Raw genomic sequence first — 16,293 nt, forward strand, 5'->3', positions numbered from 1 at the left:
GTGTAGAATGAACATTAATCATTCTAGACCAAAGTAACTTCATCTATAACTTAATGTTTCTCTTAAAAAAAAAAAAAACTCCTGTCAGTCTTGCTTGATTTCTTGAGCCATTGGACCTCAAGGTCATCATCACCTTGAGTCCTTTACTAACACCCTAGGTTCTGTGCTCCTGTTGTCACAGACTTCCTTACTTGATGAGGCAGCTAATGATTCCTATTTTACAGATGAGAGAAGTGGCTTGTGTAGAAAACAAACAAACATACATATGGCCACTATTTGGAAGAGGTGAAAATAAAATTGTGGTTCGTCAGACTCTCAAGTCCAGTGATACCTCCTGTTTAATGTGTGTCACTCATGTTGCAAAATGACTTTTGGGTTACCTTCAGTAATTTACTGGTAGACTATGCAAGTTCTTGGTCTGTCCATATAATTCAACTGAATTTAGCCCTGTGTAAGTCCAGGGATTAAAAAAATATATATATATATGCATACACACACACACACACACACACACGCACGCACGCATATGCATACACCCTCATTATGAGTTGGGTGTTAAAGTCTCCTTTTCCTAGTTGGGATAAAAGAGGATTGTAGGCCCCCAGAAGAGGGGACAGACATATTTCTAATGGGATTACCTCCTTCGTAAGATTTACAGAGAGGAGTGGGGTTCTACTTGCTTTATGTTATTTGAGGAGACACAATTTGTTAGCGGTATATATTGTAAAATTTGCATAGTCATTTTGTATTTATCAGTACAAAGTGATTGCTTCAGAGAATATAATACTATCTGAACAGATTTCAACTTTGCATTCCTGATGTTTTTAAAGTAGCTACAGCTATTCTCTTTCTAGTTCTATAACTTTATCCAGAAAGAACTTAACTTGCTGTTAAGGGGGTTAACTTGCTGTAACTTTTCTTTAGTGAATCCACAGTGATGCTTCCTGGTTAATCCCTTATTTTTTGTCTGAACGTCCTCAACTTACCTGTCTAATAATTCATCTTATTTTTATTGATCAGTGTTGGATTACTAATCTGTAGTGTTTGTCATCCAGTTTTTTCCATTTTCTGAGCAAGGCTTTTGGCAATCTTCTTGTGTAAAATTTCTCAGAAATTACTGTGTTTGTGACTGTAAAATTTTTTCAGAACCCAGAGTTTGTAGTTTATCTGGTGTTGAAATTTAAATGCCTTGGGTAGGTACTCTTAAAAAAATCTTATTGTACCTATATCTGTTAATAGTCTTTGAGTTCCCTCTGTTAAAATATGTTTTTTTTCTATAATATTTTTAATATAGGAAATAAAGTCTTTGCTGTCACTTTTTGGAGGTCAGTTCATCAGTAGTCAGGAAACTTATGGAAAGGTAAGTTGAATTTATATTTTTCATTAGATCATGTGCATTATGTTTACAAATAAAACCTTGAGTTTGAAGAGAAGAACTACAAATCTTAAATTTATATTTGTACAGTTATTTGTTTCTTTCTAGGGGCAATTAATAAAAGATATTTTTGGGAAAAAGTTGTGGTTTTGGAAAGTCATTTAAATTTATTTCCAGTATTCATTTAGTTTACTCGTTTTGAATTTTTAATTCAACACTTAAACCATAATTGGTATCTGTCCCTTAATTGAAAAAAAGGGCTGTTTCCCCTTGATGAGGTATGATTAGCATTAGAATTCAGAATTTAGTGGAATTTCAGACTTATAGTGGGAATTATTTAAACATTTAAAATTGTGTATTATAAGATTATAAATTTATGAGCTTTGTATTTTGTTTTTGATAGTTTATCTGTGTATTAGAGAAGCTTGGAAAATAGAAAAAGAAAAAATCATAATTCTTCCTTTACATGACTTACAATCTGAGGGTACTACCTGCAATTTTTTTTCATATACTTTTTTTCCTTTAGTTCTAATACTACTTATGAATTTTTGTAGTCTCTTTTTCACTTGATAGTATTAATATAGGCACATGTTGCTACATAACCTTCATCACTAACAGGATTGTGTAATACTTTCTATTGATTAGCTCTACCATTATTTATCTAATGATTTCATTCAGATTGCTTTTAAATTTTTCTAATAAAAATAATACTGAGATAGCCATCTTTTTTGTTTGGATTATTTTGAATTTTTCTGTAGAATAGTATAAACATTGGAAGAAGAAAGACTGGGTGTGACAGGGAGGATTTCTTTCAGAAGATGAGACAACTTAGTTGAAAGTCCGCTAAGGTTGGACTCCTGGTTGACTTTAAGTACTGTGGGAGGAGGAAGGGGGTAGAGTATAGACATAATTGGGTGAGGATGGCAAACTGAGGTCAGGGTTCTGCTTTTTCCATATTCTGGCAAGGGGTTGTCTGGGTGGGGATGAAAAGTGCCTGTAATCAGGGTGCCTGGGTGGCTCAGTCGATTAAGTGACCAACTCTTGATTTCAGCTTAGGTCATAATCTCAGGGTCTGTGCTCAGCGTGGAGCTTGCATAAGTGTCTGTCCCCCCACCCACTCCCTACACCCACGTGTGTGCACATGTACGCATGAGTACTCTCTCTGTAAAAATAAAATACAAAACCTTTTTTTTTTTTTTTTTAAAAAGTGCCTGTAATCTTGATGGTTGAGACAGAGGATTGGTAATCACCCTTGATGCACCTGAAACTTTTTTCCTTAGGTAATGATAATTTAATAATATATCCTATGATTTTCAATCATAGATACTTCAATCATAGATACTTCAAAGAGTTCCTTTTCTACCCCCTCAGGTGGCCACAACTACTTAAAAAAGAGGGATCATTCAAAGTAATAGAGTACTTAGAAGTTAAAAATAAAATAGCTGTATTATAAGGAATAATGAACAATAATAGAAAAATCTGAGATTATACTTTGGTTAATTATTGATTAATTAAATTTTTGTTATAAATTAAAAAAACAAATCAAATGAACTTTGATTATTTTGGTCAAAATACATAAGCGAGTAAATAGAAAATTGATCTGCAGTTTAATCTTATATTTGCTGATATTTGCATTTATGGTCATTTATAAAAGTTTTTCTGATGTTGTACTATATTATCCTAGCAGGTTACCCATTAAAATAATTTACATTTTTACTACTGGAGCAATTTTTATTTTGGTTAGAGTCAGATCAGGTGTTTTTACAGAAAAGTAGCAACTAGGAATCTCTCCTTACTGACTCCTTGACTCCTTGGCACACAAGGCCATGAAAGCAATTACAAGTAAGTTGTATGTTGTTATTTTTTTTTCAGTCTCCATTTTGGATTCTTAGCATTCCCTCTGAAGATATTGCCAGAAACTTAATGAAACGGACAGTGTGTGCCAAGTAAGAGAGACTTAAAGTGTTTTCCTACAGATTGTACACATTACTTCTACTTCTCTGTGCCTTTTGCTATGTTGATAGAGGATAGAAGGGGTTGTTGTGGGGAGCTCCCTTTAGCTTGCAGATACCCGAATTTGCCACTGGGTGGTGGTGGAAGAATAGGGAGTTCTCTGCTGAAACGGGGAGGGAATTTTCCTGGTGAAATGCATCAACACTTGTTTTGGGTAATGTTAAAAAAACTTCTATATTAGGCAGGAATATGATACAAGATGTAAATGCTTCATTTACATAGGATAAATGCCACATTTAGTTATAACCAAAGTACTGAAAATCGAACAATGTTTTTCTTAGAGATGGCTTTTAGTTGGGTGAGCAGATTGAAGTGTGAAATGACAAAAAGTAGGGACTGCCATGAAGTACGTTTTGCTGTTTTATTTGTTAGCGGAATCCCAACTAGCATATCTTGTGTAGATTACTATAATGATGTTGCTCATAGTGTGTCCTACCTGTTTTTTAGATACTATCTTTGGTGTCTGATCTTTTTTCCTTTTTTACCTTCCTTGTTTCTTTCCTTCATTCTTCCTTCTTTCCTTCCTTCATCTTTTAAATTGAAACTTGCTAATGAGTCTTATTTATTCAGTAAAAATGACTAGCAAACAGAAACAACTAAAAACCCACATATTTTGAATAATTATTACTTTTGGTTAGCATATTAAAATTTATAGCTCTAAGAGTTTGATTTTAGCAGATAAGGCTTATTATAAAAATAGCTTTTTGGTTTAAAATAGCTACTTGAGCTCATATCTTCTGCATTTCCTTAATGGTGCAACTAATAACTATGTAATGATTGTATATTATTATATAATAGTTTCCTTGATTACTTTTTATTATCTGTATATTTTGAATAGCTTAGGTTGGGTATACCCTCAGTGATAGCTAAGTAAGGGTTGTATTACTGTAGACATCTTCTGTCTATAAACTTAATAGAAAGCAAAGGAGGAGTTCCTTTTCAAATGATAAAATTCACAATCCTAATTGTAGCATTAATTGTTCTGGAAGTATGGGATGCCTGGATGGCTCAGCGGTTGAGCGTCTGCCTTCGGCTCAGGGTGTGATCCTGGAGACCTGGGATCAAGTCCCATGTTAGGCTCCCTGCATGGAGCCTGCTTCTCCTTCTGCCTGTGTCTCTGCTTCTCCCTCTGTGTCTCTCGTGAATAAATAAATAAAATCTTTTTAAAAAAATTGTTCTGGAAATAAAAGACTATTATAAGCATGAATTGAAAATTATTATTTTTTTAATCTATTTATTCATGAGAGAGAGAGAGAGAGGCAGAGACACAGGCAGAGGGAGAAGCAGGCTCCATGCAGGGAGCCCGACGTGGGACTTGATCCCGGGTCTCCAGGATCAGGCCCTGGACTGAAGGCAGCACTAAACCACTGGGCCACCAGGGCTGCCCATGAATTGAAAATTAAATTCAAAAAAATTTTTTGTAATACCCTAGGGATTAATAGTTAATTTTGTTTTGTTGATTTATTTTTAACATGGAATATTTTCAGGATGCCACAAATAGAATGAAAAATGTAATAGACACCTAGGTATCTACCTTATTAGATCTCAACATTTTGAAATATTTGATACAGCTTCCTAAAAAAAAAAAAAAAAGAAAAAAAAAAGTGGTTTACAAAAACCATTGACTCTGTGCACCTTTCCCAATTCCATTCCCCTCCTTCCCTCAAAGGATAGTTTCCTAAGGAATTTTTGTCAGAAAGATTTCATTACTACTTCCATAATCATTAAAATATATTAGTTAATATCCATGCTTCTTTGTATAGCACCTGTGAGAAATGTTGCAGCTTATATAAGCTTTACAATCTCTAAATTATGGATTAAAATAGTTCAGTCACATATATATGAAAACTGTTTACTCTGAAAATCTAAATCATAGAAGGTATTATACATTAGTGTTCGATTATAGCTGAAGCTTTTCATGTTATATACCTAATCTTTATTATGACCATTTAAAATAGAAATTTATGAATATATAAGTTCTTTCTGAAAAAGAAGACATGGAATCATAGTTCATTGATTCTAGGTTATCATTACAAGCACTAGTTCCTACATCATTAGGGTTAATTATGATCTGTGAAATTCGGTTTTACCCTGAATGGCCTGGTCTGGGATTGTTTTTTTTTTTTTTTAATTAATTTTTTTTTTTTTTAATTTTTGAGAAGCAGTGTATTATAGTGCATGTAGTCATGTGTGGAGTCTGGAGTCTGATGGATTGGAATCCTAGCTTTATTAATTGCTATATGACCTGAAATAGTCATTTTAATCTCTTTGTGCCTCAGTTTCCTCTTTGGTTCAGTGGGTGAAGATACTGGCAGCTACCGCGTAGGGCTCCTATGAGGAACAAGTGAGTCCATATTAAATGGCCTTAGAACAGTCCCTTGTACTTTGAGTTACATTCCGTGTTAGCTTTTATTATTTTTTACCATTTTTGTTTTTCAAGGTTTTCCCTTTTCAGAGGTTGAGTCACCTCTGCTTTCCCTCAGTTGATGCTTCCAGGCATCCTCTCCCTGAAGTTTCACGAAGGCAATGAACTTTGTTTTGTTGTGTCCTAGTGCCTAGAACAATTCCTGGTATATAGTGATCCTTAATAAGTATTTGTTGAATAAATGAATTGATCAAGCTTATTATTTTTAAACATTAAGAAAAAGTCCTGAATACATGGAATTTGGGGACATCTATTTTGAATAATTGTGTTTGCTGCTTTTTACTTTTTGTATGTTTCTATAGGTGAGGTCACCCCTTTAGTGATGCCTAAGTAAAAGTAGAATTATTGTAGAGGTCCTTTTTCTATAAATTTAGTAGAGAGGAAAGAAGAGTTTGTTTTCAAAGGATAATCTCAATCCTAATGGCAGCATTATTTACATTTATAAAGTAGTTTGAATTAGGTCCACAAAACTATGCTACTATCTAGATTTGAGGTCCATTACAATGAATTCTTATTTATAATATTTGTAATGAAATTTTTTCTCGTGACTGTTTAAGTGTTCCTTGAAATTGGTGGAAGCTTGAGGATTTTTTTATACTAAGAATTCTCTTTTTGTAATAGTTAGAAAAATAAAAGTTACTAAATGTTAATAAGTAATTGCTGAATATTGTAACATTTTTAACTGCTCATTTTTGTTTTGTGGAGAAGACATTGGGAAAAATTGGATTTGCTGCAGCTTTTCACCTGTTTTAGTGAAATAAATGATGTTCCTGCATCATTTGTATTCTAGTATAAAAATATAATGAAAACTTGGAAAAATCTTGAGTTAAATTTCCTTTCTTTGTAAAGTTAAACTTCTTTGTGTGGTTTGGACTTATGTTTATTTTTAGGACACATTTCTCATTTATAGCTTAGAAAATGCAATAATTGTATTAAGGGAACAAACATAAAAAAGTAGGGAAGTAATTGTTAAATATTATTGTTAAACTGATTTTTTGTTACTGAGGTTAGTACTAATCATTTATTTCCTAGGTCCATATTTGAATTATGGGGTCATGGAAAATCTCCAGAGGAGCTATATAGTTCTCTTAAAAACTACCCTGTGGAGAAGATGGTGCGTAGTGAAATGTATTTTTATATAGGTATATCTACAGATACTGTAGAATTACTAAGCTTAAAAGAATTCATTTGCTTTTATTTTAGGTTCCATTTCTACATTCAGATTCTACATATAAAATAAAGATTCACACATTTAATAAAACATTGACACAAGAAGAAAAAGTCAAACGAATAGATGTAAGTGAATTTAGCAAAAATGAAAAAAAACCTGTGAGAGTAATGTGGTCTGATTGCTGTTGATATGTAATAATTTCTCAGTTCTGGATAAGTGCTTATTTTGTAGCATATTGTGTGCTAAATAATTTTCATGTTTTGTCTTAATTTAATGCTGATACCAAACTTACAAGATAGGTATTATTATATAAGCACTGTTTTTCCTTTAAAATTCTCATGGGACATGAGAATCACTCTTTTTTTTCAGGCTCTTGAGTTTCTGCCATTTGAAGGGAAAGTGAATTTAAAGAAGCCACAGCATATATTCTCTGTACTGGAGGATTATGGTTTGGACCCAAACTGCATCCCTGAGAACCCACATAATATTTATTTTGGTAGATGGGTAAGCAAGTATTCTTTTTACCTGTTTCAGATTGTTTCTTTAAAAGCTTAATAGTAGGCCTTTGTGTAGTACTTTATAGGTAAAATTTTAAAGCAATTGAAGACTCAGAACTACTGTATGACTTAAAATCAGTGGAAAATATGTGGTTATATGTTGTGTTTTGTTTATTTTTCTGGAGATTCCTGAGAAGCGCAAGAGGCTTTTTAGATATAGGGCCTAGGTAAGGGGTAATACACCAGGAAAAAATAACATAAGACTTGCCAGAAAGTCTGGATTGATTTTTAAGCAGAGAAAAGGCAGGGTGCACTCTGGTAGTAAGGGATCTTATTTGTGGGGTTTTCGAATCTAAGTTCACATTCTGAAAAGAAATAAAATTACTGCAAAGCAGTCCTGCTCACTTCCCTAGGGTAATGGAAGCTGGGGCTTATGTTACAGAATATTGTTTTTAGGAGAAAAAAAGAGGTGGATAAAGTTTACTTACCACCAACCCCTGGAATTATTGCATTCAAGTTCAATTCAAATTTAGTTTGAAATTGAATTTGTTACAGTAAATTGCAACACACTAAAAAAAATACAAGGTATTTGTCCATAATTACCACAATCACATTTTTTAAAGGAACAAGTGTAGAGCAATGGTAAGTGGAAAGAAGTTTTTATCATTGAGATACTGTGGTTTTATTGTGAATGGTTATCTTAAATCTGTTTTATGTTGTTAAACTAATTTGAAGAATCTCTGATCTAGATTGCAGATGGACAGAGAGAGCTTATTGAGTCATACAGTGTCAAAAAGAGACACTTTATTGGAAATACAAGCATGGATGCTGGTTTATCATTTATCATGGCCAACCATGGAAAAGTGAAGGAAAATGATATTGTCTTTGATCCATTTGTTGGAACAGGTATTTTTTTTTAACCATCAAACTAGTGCATACATGTTGCTTGTTTATGTTAGTCAAGGTTATAGTAATGTTTTTGCTAAAAGATTAGTAAATTTGGACAGAATAATCTTAATTATCATGTGATAGTGGCTAAGAGACAACCACATATTTCTCTATGATAATAACCCAGTATGCAACATTTTTGCCACTTCAAGGATGGTATGATTTTAATTTTGTGGGCTGCTTCTCCAAGTAAACCACTAGGTGGAGGGGCATACCATGCATCGCAATACTGTGCACTGCGGAAATGTTGTAAAGCTGTACAGTTTATTTAAATAGGAGAACTTTTGGGTGGAAAAAGACTTGAGTAACAAGATTAAAAAATATATGTTCATCATTTAACATTGATAAGCATATACTTACATGGAAAAAAATGGTAATGTGTCTTATATTTGATTTGGATTATAGAGCTTTCTAAGTGTGAAAATAAGGAAAGTGCCTTAATTATCAACAGCTAGAGCCTGGCTGCTGAGGCTGTGGTCTGGCCTCTGTACACACTTGATTGGATGGCCTTGTAATTGACTTTGTGTAAGAAGTCCTAAAATTCCAAGTTTGCCTCCTCTGATTCCATGAATACTACATTTTCCCACTTTACCCCATTTTTGCTGGATCTTACTCATACCTAGGGAGCACTCATATTTATGTTTGTCTGGCTAGATTCATTGTGATTCAGATTGTGACAGAACAAATTATGTTTGTGGTTGGCGTTTCTCCCTGTAGCCGTCTTTCCCCATCAGAAACTTGGGAAGCAGTGTTGATGCAATAGCAGAAACATTGTTGAATTAAAAAGTAAAAAACTTCCTGAGGAGATTATGGCACAAGAGAGAGGTTATGTGACTTGGCCGAAGTTAGTGTGTAAATTTCATGAGATTGAAACTCCCGCAGTCTAACTCCAGAGCTCATGCTCTTAACTACTATCTTAGGGCTGCCTCTTTCTGCATTAAGGTCTGTTGGCCAGCTGTTATATCATAAACTAACTTGAGGAATGTGACCACATGTGATTAGGAAGAAAAGTATCAAAGTTAAGAGGTTTTAACCGTTGGAATGATTTTCTGTGTTTGTTGTTGAATTAATCTGCTAGTGAGTTTTTCTTCTCCCACTCCCCCAGCATCTCTGTATATCCCACACCCAACATATAGCCTCTTTGTTTCTTTGCTTTCCTCATTATCCTATGCACCTCTCCCAACATTTTAAACTTTTATTGGAAGTAATGCCAAACTTATAGTAAAGATACAAGAATAAGAACAGAGAACACTTGCATATACTTGACCCAGATTAAACTGTTAACATTTGATCTCATTTGCCTTATCATTTGTTTTCTCTTTCTGTTTATTTACATAATTTTGTTTTCTTTACCATTTGAAGTAAGTTGCATCCATCCTATCAATATATAGTAGTACTACCTCCACAGTTATCATTTGACACTCATTCTATTATAAGCAAGAGTCTTTTATTCTCTCCTATGTATTTATTAATATAAACATGTAGATTCCCCCTCTTCCCCCTTAGTGTTCTATAATTCATTACTTTCCTTTATCATTTAGTTGCTCAAATTGTCCCACATTTGCCAAGTGGAGCCCTTTTGTGTGGTTTCTGTCTTTGTGACCTGTTCCTGTCTTTTATTTTTGAGTACTTTCTTACTTTTTGGCTCATCTTTTACCTGCCCAAACCCTGGAATCAGTCATTTCTCCAGGAAACCATTGTTTCTTTTAGTGGAGAATGGTGTTAGAGACCAAGATCTGGATGCTAGGTATCTTCATTTCTCGACCCTTTCAGCAGACAGGCTAGAACATTTGTGTACAAATGTACACAATATACATATAAATGTGTATGCAAGTACACATGTCCCTATGTATGTACTGTGCGTGCACGTAGTTTTACACACACATATTGTAGAAATTGTGAATTTTCACATATACTACAAATTCTTATCTATCTTGGGACATTTCTTTCTTGCCTAACCCCATTCTATTTTTACATGTGCCTTCTTCCACAGTGAGAATCCTGTTTCCTCTCACCTTCCACACATTTATTCTTTTGCTCATTCCTCTAATACATATAAAATAGTTTCAGAATTGCTTTGCCTTTACCACTAAAAGCAAAGCAAAACAATACAAAAACCCTCTTGAAAGGATATGATTTTAGGCTATGTATTCAGTTCTCTGCCCCAGCTAACGAGCAGTAAAGTTAAATATCGTGCTTTCTTCTTTTTTCCCTTTATTTAAAAATCAGTTTGGAGTTCATTTTTTTCAATTTACCTTCAGTTTTAGATTTTTACTTCCTTCCATCCTTGTGGATTTATTTTTAAATATGTAGAAGATCAGTTTGCTTCCAAAAGTCAGCTATATGAAAGGTACACTGAGACAATTATCACTCTTTTCCATATCCCTTCCATCCTTCTCCCCCATCCCTTGTAGATAACCAACGTCTTTTTCAGTTGATTCTTCTTATTTGTTGTTTGTAATGATAGGCAGATATGTACATTTTATTTCTACTTATTTCTTACATACACTACTTTGCTTTTCTCAATTATTTCCTGGAAATCACTTTCTGTTAATTCATAGGGATTATCTTCATTCTTTTTTTATGATTGTACTTCATGGATGTATATGCTATAATTTATTCAGTCTCCTATACTTGGACATGGGTTGTATCCTGTATTTTGGAGTTACAAATAACGACTGCAGTGAATAATCTTTTGTAGATATACTTGCATAATGTTGGAGATACAGCTCTAGGGTAAATTCTTAAAAGGAAGTTCTTTGGGTTGAAGAATATTATGTATATTGTTAAATCTTGCTTCACCAGAGGAATTCATTGTCAAGGTTGTGAAATGTTACCAGTCTCTTGGATGAAAATGTTACCTCAGTGTAGTGTTTTTTTTTTTTTTTTTTATTGGTGTTCAATTTACTAACATACAGAATAACCCCCAGTGCCCGTCACCCATTCACTCCCACCCCCCGCCCTCCTCCCCTTCCAACACCCCTAGTTCGTTTCCCAGAGTTAGCAGTCTTTACGTTCTGTCTCCCTTTCTGATATTTCCCACACATTTCTTCCCCCTTCCCTTATATTCCCTTACATTATTATTTATATTCCCCAAAGGAATGAGAACATATAATGTTTGTCCTTCTCCGACTGGCTTACTTCACTCAGCATAATACCCTCCAGTTCCATCCACGTTGAAGCAAATGGTGGGTATTTGTCATTTCTAATAGCTGAGTAATATTCCATTGTATACATAAACCACATCTTCTTTATCCATTCATCTTTCGTTGGACACCGAGGCTCCTTCCACAGTTTGGCTATCGTGGCCATTGCTGCTATAAACATCGGGGTGCAGGTGTCCCGGCGTTTCACTGCATCTGTATCTTTGGGGTAAATCCCCAGCAGTGCAATTGCTGGGTCGTAGGGCAGGTCTATTTTTAACTGTTTGAGGAACCTCCACACAGTTTTCCAGAGTGGTTGCACCAGTTCACATTCCCACCAACAGTGTATGAGGGTTCCCTTTTCTCCACATCCTCTCCAACATTTGTTGTTTCCTGCCTTGTTAATTTTCCCCATTCTCACTGGTGTGAGGTGGTATCTCATTGTGGTTTTGATTTGTATTTCCCTGATGGCAAGTGATGCAGAGCATTTTCTCATGTGCATGTTGGCCATGTCTAGGTCTTCCTCTGTGAGATTTCTGTTCATGTCTTTTGCCCATTTCATGATTGGATTGTTTGTTTCTTTGGTGTTGAGTTTAATAAGTTCTTTATAGATCTTGGAAACTAGCCCTTTATCTGATATGTCATTTGCAAATATCTTCTCCCATTCTGTAGGTTGTCTTTGAGTTTTGTTGACTGTATCCTTTGCTGTGCAAAAGCTTCTTATCTTGATGAAGTCCCAATAGTTCATTTTTGCTTTTGTTTCTTTTGCCTTCGTGGATGTATCTTGCAAGAAGTTACTATGGCCGAGTTCAAAAAGGGTGTTGCCTGTGTTCTTCTCTAGGATTTTGATGGAATCTTGTCTCACATTTAGATCTTTCATCCATTTTGAGTTTATCTTTGTGTATGGTGAAAGAGAGTGGTCTAGTTTCATTCTTCTGCATGTGGATGTCTCAGTGTAGTGTTATTTTGTATTTCTCTTATTATGAGTGAAGTCAATAAATTTTTATATTTTAAGGGCCATTTTTATAACTTTGAATTATTTTTCTTGTCTTTTGCTGATTTTTATGTGGACATTTCTTTATTTTTGAAAGTACTTCATATATTAGGGACATTAGCTCTCTCCTGTTTTCTTTAAGTATATAAGATGTATACATACATATATTACATGCATGGAGGTGTGTGTATATATATCCACAAAATAAAATATTTTCTCCCATTTTTTTTTTGCCATTTGTTTTTTTGCCATGTTTTTTGACTTTGCAAGTAATTCTTTTTGTCATGCAAAAGATTTCCCTATATCTAAGTTATAGACATACCTTGCTATATTTTTCTTCTAGTACTTTTATAGTTTTAGTTTAGTTTCCTTTAGATCTCTGGTCTGTTTGGAGTTTTTCTTGTATGCTATGGGGAATGGATCTGTAATTTCTCTTTTTCCAAATGCTAATAAGCCTTTTATGAATCCTTAGTTTGTTCTTGGACTTTAAAAACTTTTTCTAAAAAAACAAAAACAAAACTTTTTCTGTGAAGTAAGAATTCTTTGAATACATACATGTACATAATGTTTAATATGTATACATACATGTAGAAAAGACTGTAAGGTCTAAAAATGGAGTTCCTAGTATAGGTAAAATTTCTTTCCCTTTGTGTATGAGGTTAGATATATTATGAAATGTTAACTACGGTCAAAATATTGATTACCTTCAGTATGTGGGGCAAGGAGACCTGCTCCTAATTTGCTTTAGAGAAGCTCCTTAGATTGGGTAGTAGGTCTTGGTCATGTGACTGTTTACATAGGGCAATTAATTGAAATTACAAAGAGGAAGATGTTTGCAAAGATCCTGCTAAAATATATTTTTGTAATTTCTGTTTGTAGTTTAAGCATAGCTTTAGAATTTTAGTTTTTGGGCTTTTGTTTTGAAATTGGTGATGTAATTGTGAATAGATACAATTCTTAAGTATAGTTTGTCTTTTTTCTTGGGCCTTTTGTCTCACTGATGGGTAGTACCTTCTGAAGGATTGGAGAAATAGTAACCCTGTGTCCTCCTCCATGGCCATAGTTTTTCACAAAGTATTTGATGCCATTTTTTCCTTGTTTCCTTTTCTAGTATTTTAAAACAAAGTCAAATGTATCCAATTCTTTTCCATTTTAAAAGCAGGAAATTAAAATATATGAGCTTTCCAAATGCTTTATCCACTGACTTCTCATTATTTGTGATTTTCTCAAGGTTAGAAGATAGAGTAGAAAGTTTCTGGGAAGCTGAAAGGAGAGATATAATCTTTTCCTGCCTAAATGCCTTTCCTTTTTCCTTAGACAGTCTGCTATTGTTGTCTAGAATGACATTATGAGCTGTAGAAATTTACTTTCCTTTCCATTTTAGTGACTATGTTGATTTCATTTTAAGAAGATTTTTAAAAAAGTTGTGTATCTCCATTTTAAGAGAGAAGATACCTATCATTGGGCCAGCTCTTAATAGTTAGGAAGTCCTGTTCTAGTGTGAGCATGGCTAAAGGACTGATGAGCATGGTATGTTGAATACCTATAATGGTACAGGCCTGCCTTGATGATATACAAGAGTTGTGAATTAGATATACAACTGTTATTAACTGAGTGTGCAGCATCACTTAATTTCATAACAAATTTTACTTTTGTTATCTAATTGGTAAGCTGAGTGTATATTTATTTCAATTGGTGCTGACCTCAAAGGAGACAAAATGGTATAGAGAAAAGAACAAATAGAGTGAGTTTTAAATCCTTAATCCATCTATTATTATGTTACTTTGGGCAACATTCTTAACTGGTCTGGGTCTCAGTTCCATCATTGATAAAATGGTGATAGTAATATATTGTGAGGATTAAGTGAGGTAAAATATATACATGGAATTCTTAGGAAGTTGCCTGACACATGGTAGACATTCAGTAGACTGTGTAATGGTTATCATTATTATTTTGTTAGGAACTTAGATGCCTTTTTGATGAAAGATGTTAGATATGGCCAATATTGAATGGTGATGATGAACAGTTTGGCCATGAACTCATTTTCTAGTCCCTTCTCTGGCTAATTTCCAAGATACTCATAATTTGCAACTGTTGGCAAGTTGTGACATCAGGCAAGGAAATTGAGGGTTAAAATTGTAAACATCTAATTCTTTATTTATAATGAAAATAATTGGTACAAGTGTCTGCCAGGTGCTCTAGGTAGCTGCAATATGATTTTATGGCAAGGCTTCATAGATACTCCTTTTCTCCTTGCCCTGTCTCAGGTGAGTGAGCTATTTTAGTGATTGAGAATATACCCAGGACAGTATTACACACTCCTTGGCACCAACTACCTTCAGATGATCCATAGTGTGAGGAAAGGAGTGTGGCTCCTTTTGAATTTTATCATTGCAGAATGATAGACACAGGTGCCAGGTGTTGGGAAACTGACTGTCCTGGTCCTGGGAAGAGACTGTGGGGAGAAAAAGAGACAATTAGGAGACCAGTAATTGGTCTCTGTAGTCTGTGTAATAATCTCTGCTTCATTCCCATTTTTGTCCACAATCTTTGTAGTCTCCTTTTCCTAAGTTTCCTAGTGTATCCAGTAAAATTCCTGTTTTCTAGTCATATCCTTTTGCTCAGGCTATTAGTGTAACTTGTTTGAGTTTGTTTTGAAAATGGATCTTGTAGGTATGTAGTATTCCATTTTTCCTCCTTTTCTCCTTTTCTTTCAGCAAAACCAAAGCCCAGTCTCTCATTTCTAAGCTTTTTGTAAGGCTTTTCTCTTAAATTTCTAATGTTGAGAATCACAAATTAGTTTCTATATTTAGGCAAATATTGTGCCTAATTGTGCCATATTGTGTCCTTTTGCCTATAAGATACTGCCCTGACCTTAAAGTGGTTGCTATTTAAGTAAAGAGAAATTAGAACACTGAGTTTGGGGTATTGGTACACTTGAGAGTATAATAGGAAATTGGGTGAGTCACATTACCTGGCCCCTCACCATTTCACCCCTCCTTGATCACCCCTTCTTCCACCAGAAAGCTTCAGGGAAACTCCAACTGAGGTATAACTAAATGCAAAAAAATACTTCAATTTATTTGAGAAAACAATTAGATGCTTAACAGGGATTACCCAGTGACCAGTACAGAGAAGCTAATTTATATACTGACTTTATTTAAAACTTTGAAAGCTTAAAGGGCACAAAGTAAACTCACAGATGCAGTCTAACAGATTATTCATCTCCTTTCAGCAGTGTGCTCTAAATTGGGTCTTCTCAAAACTCACTCTAACCAAATGGATAAGGTTCTGTTTAAGGAAGCACAGGAAAGCTTTTCTGTTCCCCTTGGCAACTAGTTCTTCTAGGTGAGTATCTGCCTTAATTGGCGGAATCGTAGTAATTCCTCGTAATTTGGGTGAAGTGATTTTGTGAGTATTCCAACTCATCACAACAGAATATCTTTTCCGAAACGTGGACGGTTCCATTTATAGAACAAGACTGATGAGGTTGACCTAGCTTACCTCTCACACAAATGCTTCTTGTAGTTAGTAGGAGGGAACCTAGGTTTTGGTTTCTGCTGTACTTGTTAGTCCTCCATCCTCTTCTTTAGGGACTCCAGTAGTAGTCATCAGTTACAGTATTTTTCACAAGCAAAGTCTATTTATTTAAGTGCATGTTCCCAGACTGTGTTTTTAAATGGCTATGGAAAGAACACCATTAATTTACAGACCTTGACCCTCTGGA

The 16,293-nt window shown here is 34.5% G+C and overlaps 1 protein-coding gene across 4 annotated transcripts in view; it reads left to right on the forward strand.

The window, feature by feature from the left end:
• TRMT11 (tRNA methyltransferase 11) overlaps window positions 1-16,293 on the forward strand; it is a 56,154-nt gene that overhangs the window by 5,306 nt on the left and 34,555 nt on the right. For 3 of the 4 annotated variants that reach the window (XM_077902432.1, XM_077902459.1, XM_077902441.1), the window contains exons 2-7: window positions 1,295-1,360; window positions 3,248-3,321; window positions 6,846-6,927; window positions 7,017-7,109; window positions 7,354-7,488; window positions 8,231-8,387. In XM_077902432.1, coding sequence (XP_077758558.1) covers window positions 1,295-1,360; window positions 3,248-3,321; window positions 6,846-6,927; window positions 7,017-7,109; window positions 7,354-7,488; window positions 8,231-8,387 — 607 coding nt within the window. Of the gene's footprint in view, window positions 1-1,294; window positions 1,361-3,245; window positions 3,322-5,667; window positions 5,733-6,845; window positions 6,928-7,016; window positions 7,110-7,353; window positions 7,489-8,230; window positions 8,388-16,293 lie in introns of those variants that run through there. The other variant, XM_077902450.1, reaches the window with a different exon arrangement.

The sequence above is a fragment of the Canis aureus genome, chromosome 1 (assembly GCF_053574225.1).
Source record: "Canis aureus isolate CA01 chromosome 1, VMU_Caureus_v.1.0, whole genome shotgun sequence".
Classification (NCBI taxonomy): Eukaryota; Metazoa; Chordata; class Mammalia; order Carnivora; family Canidae; genus Canis; species Canis aureus.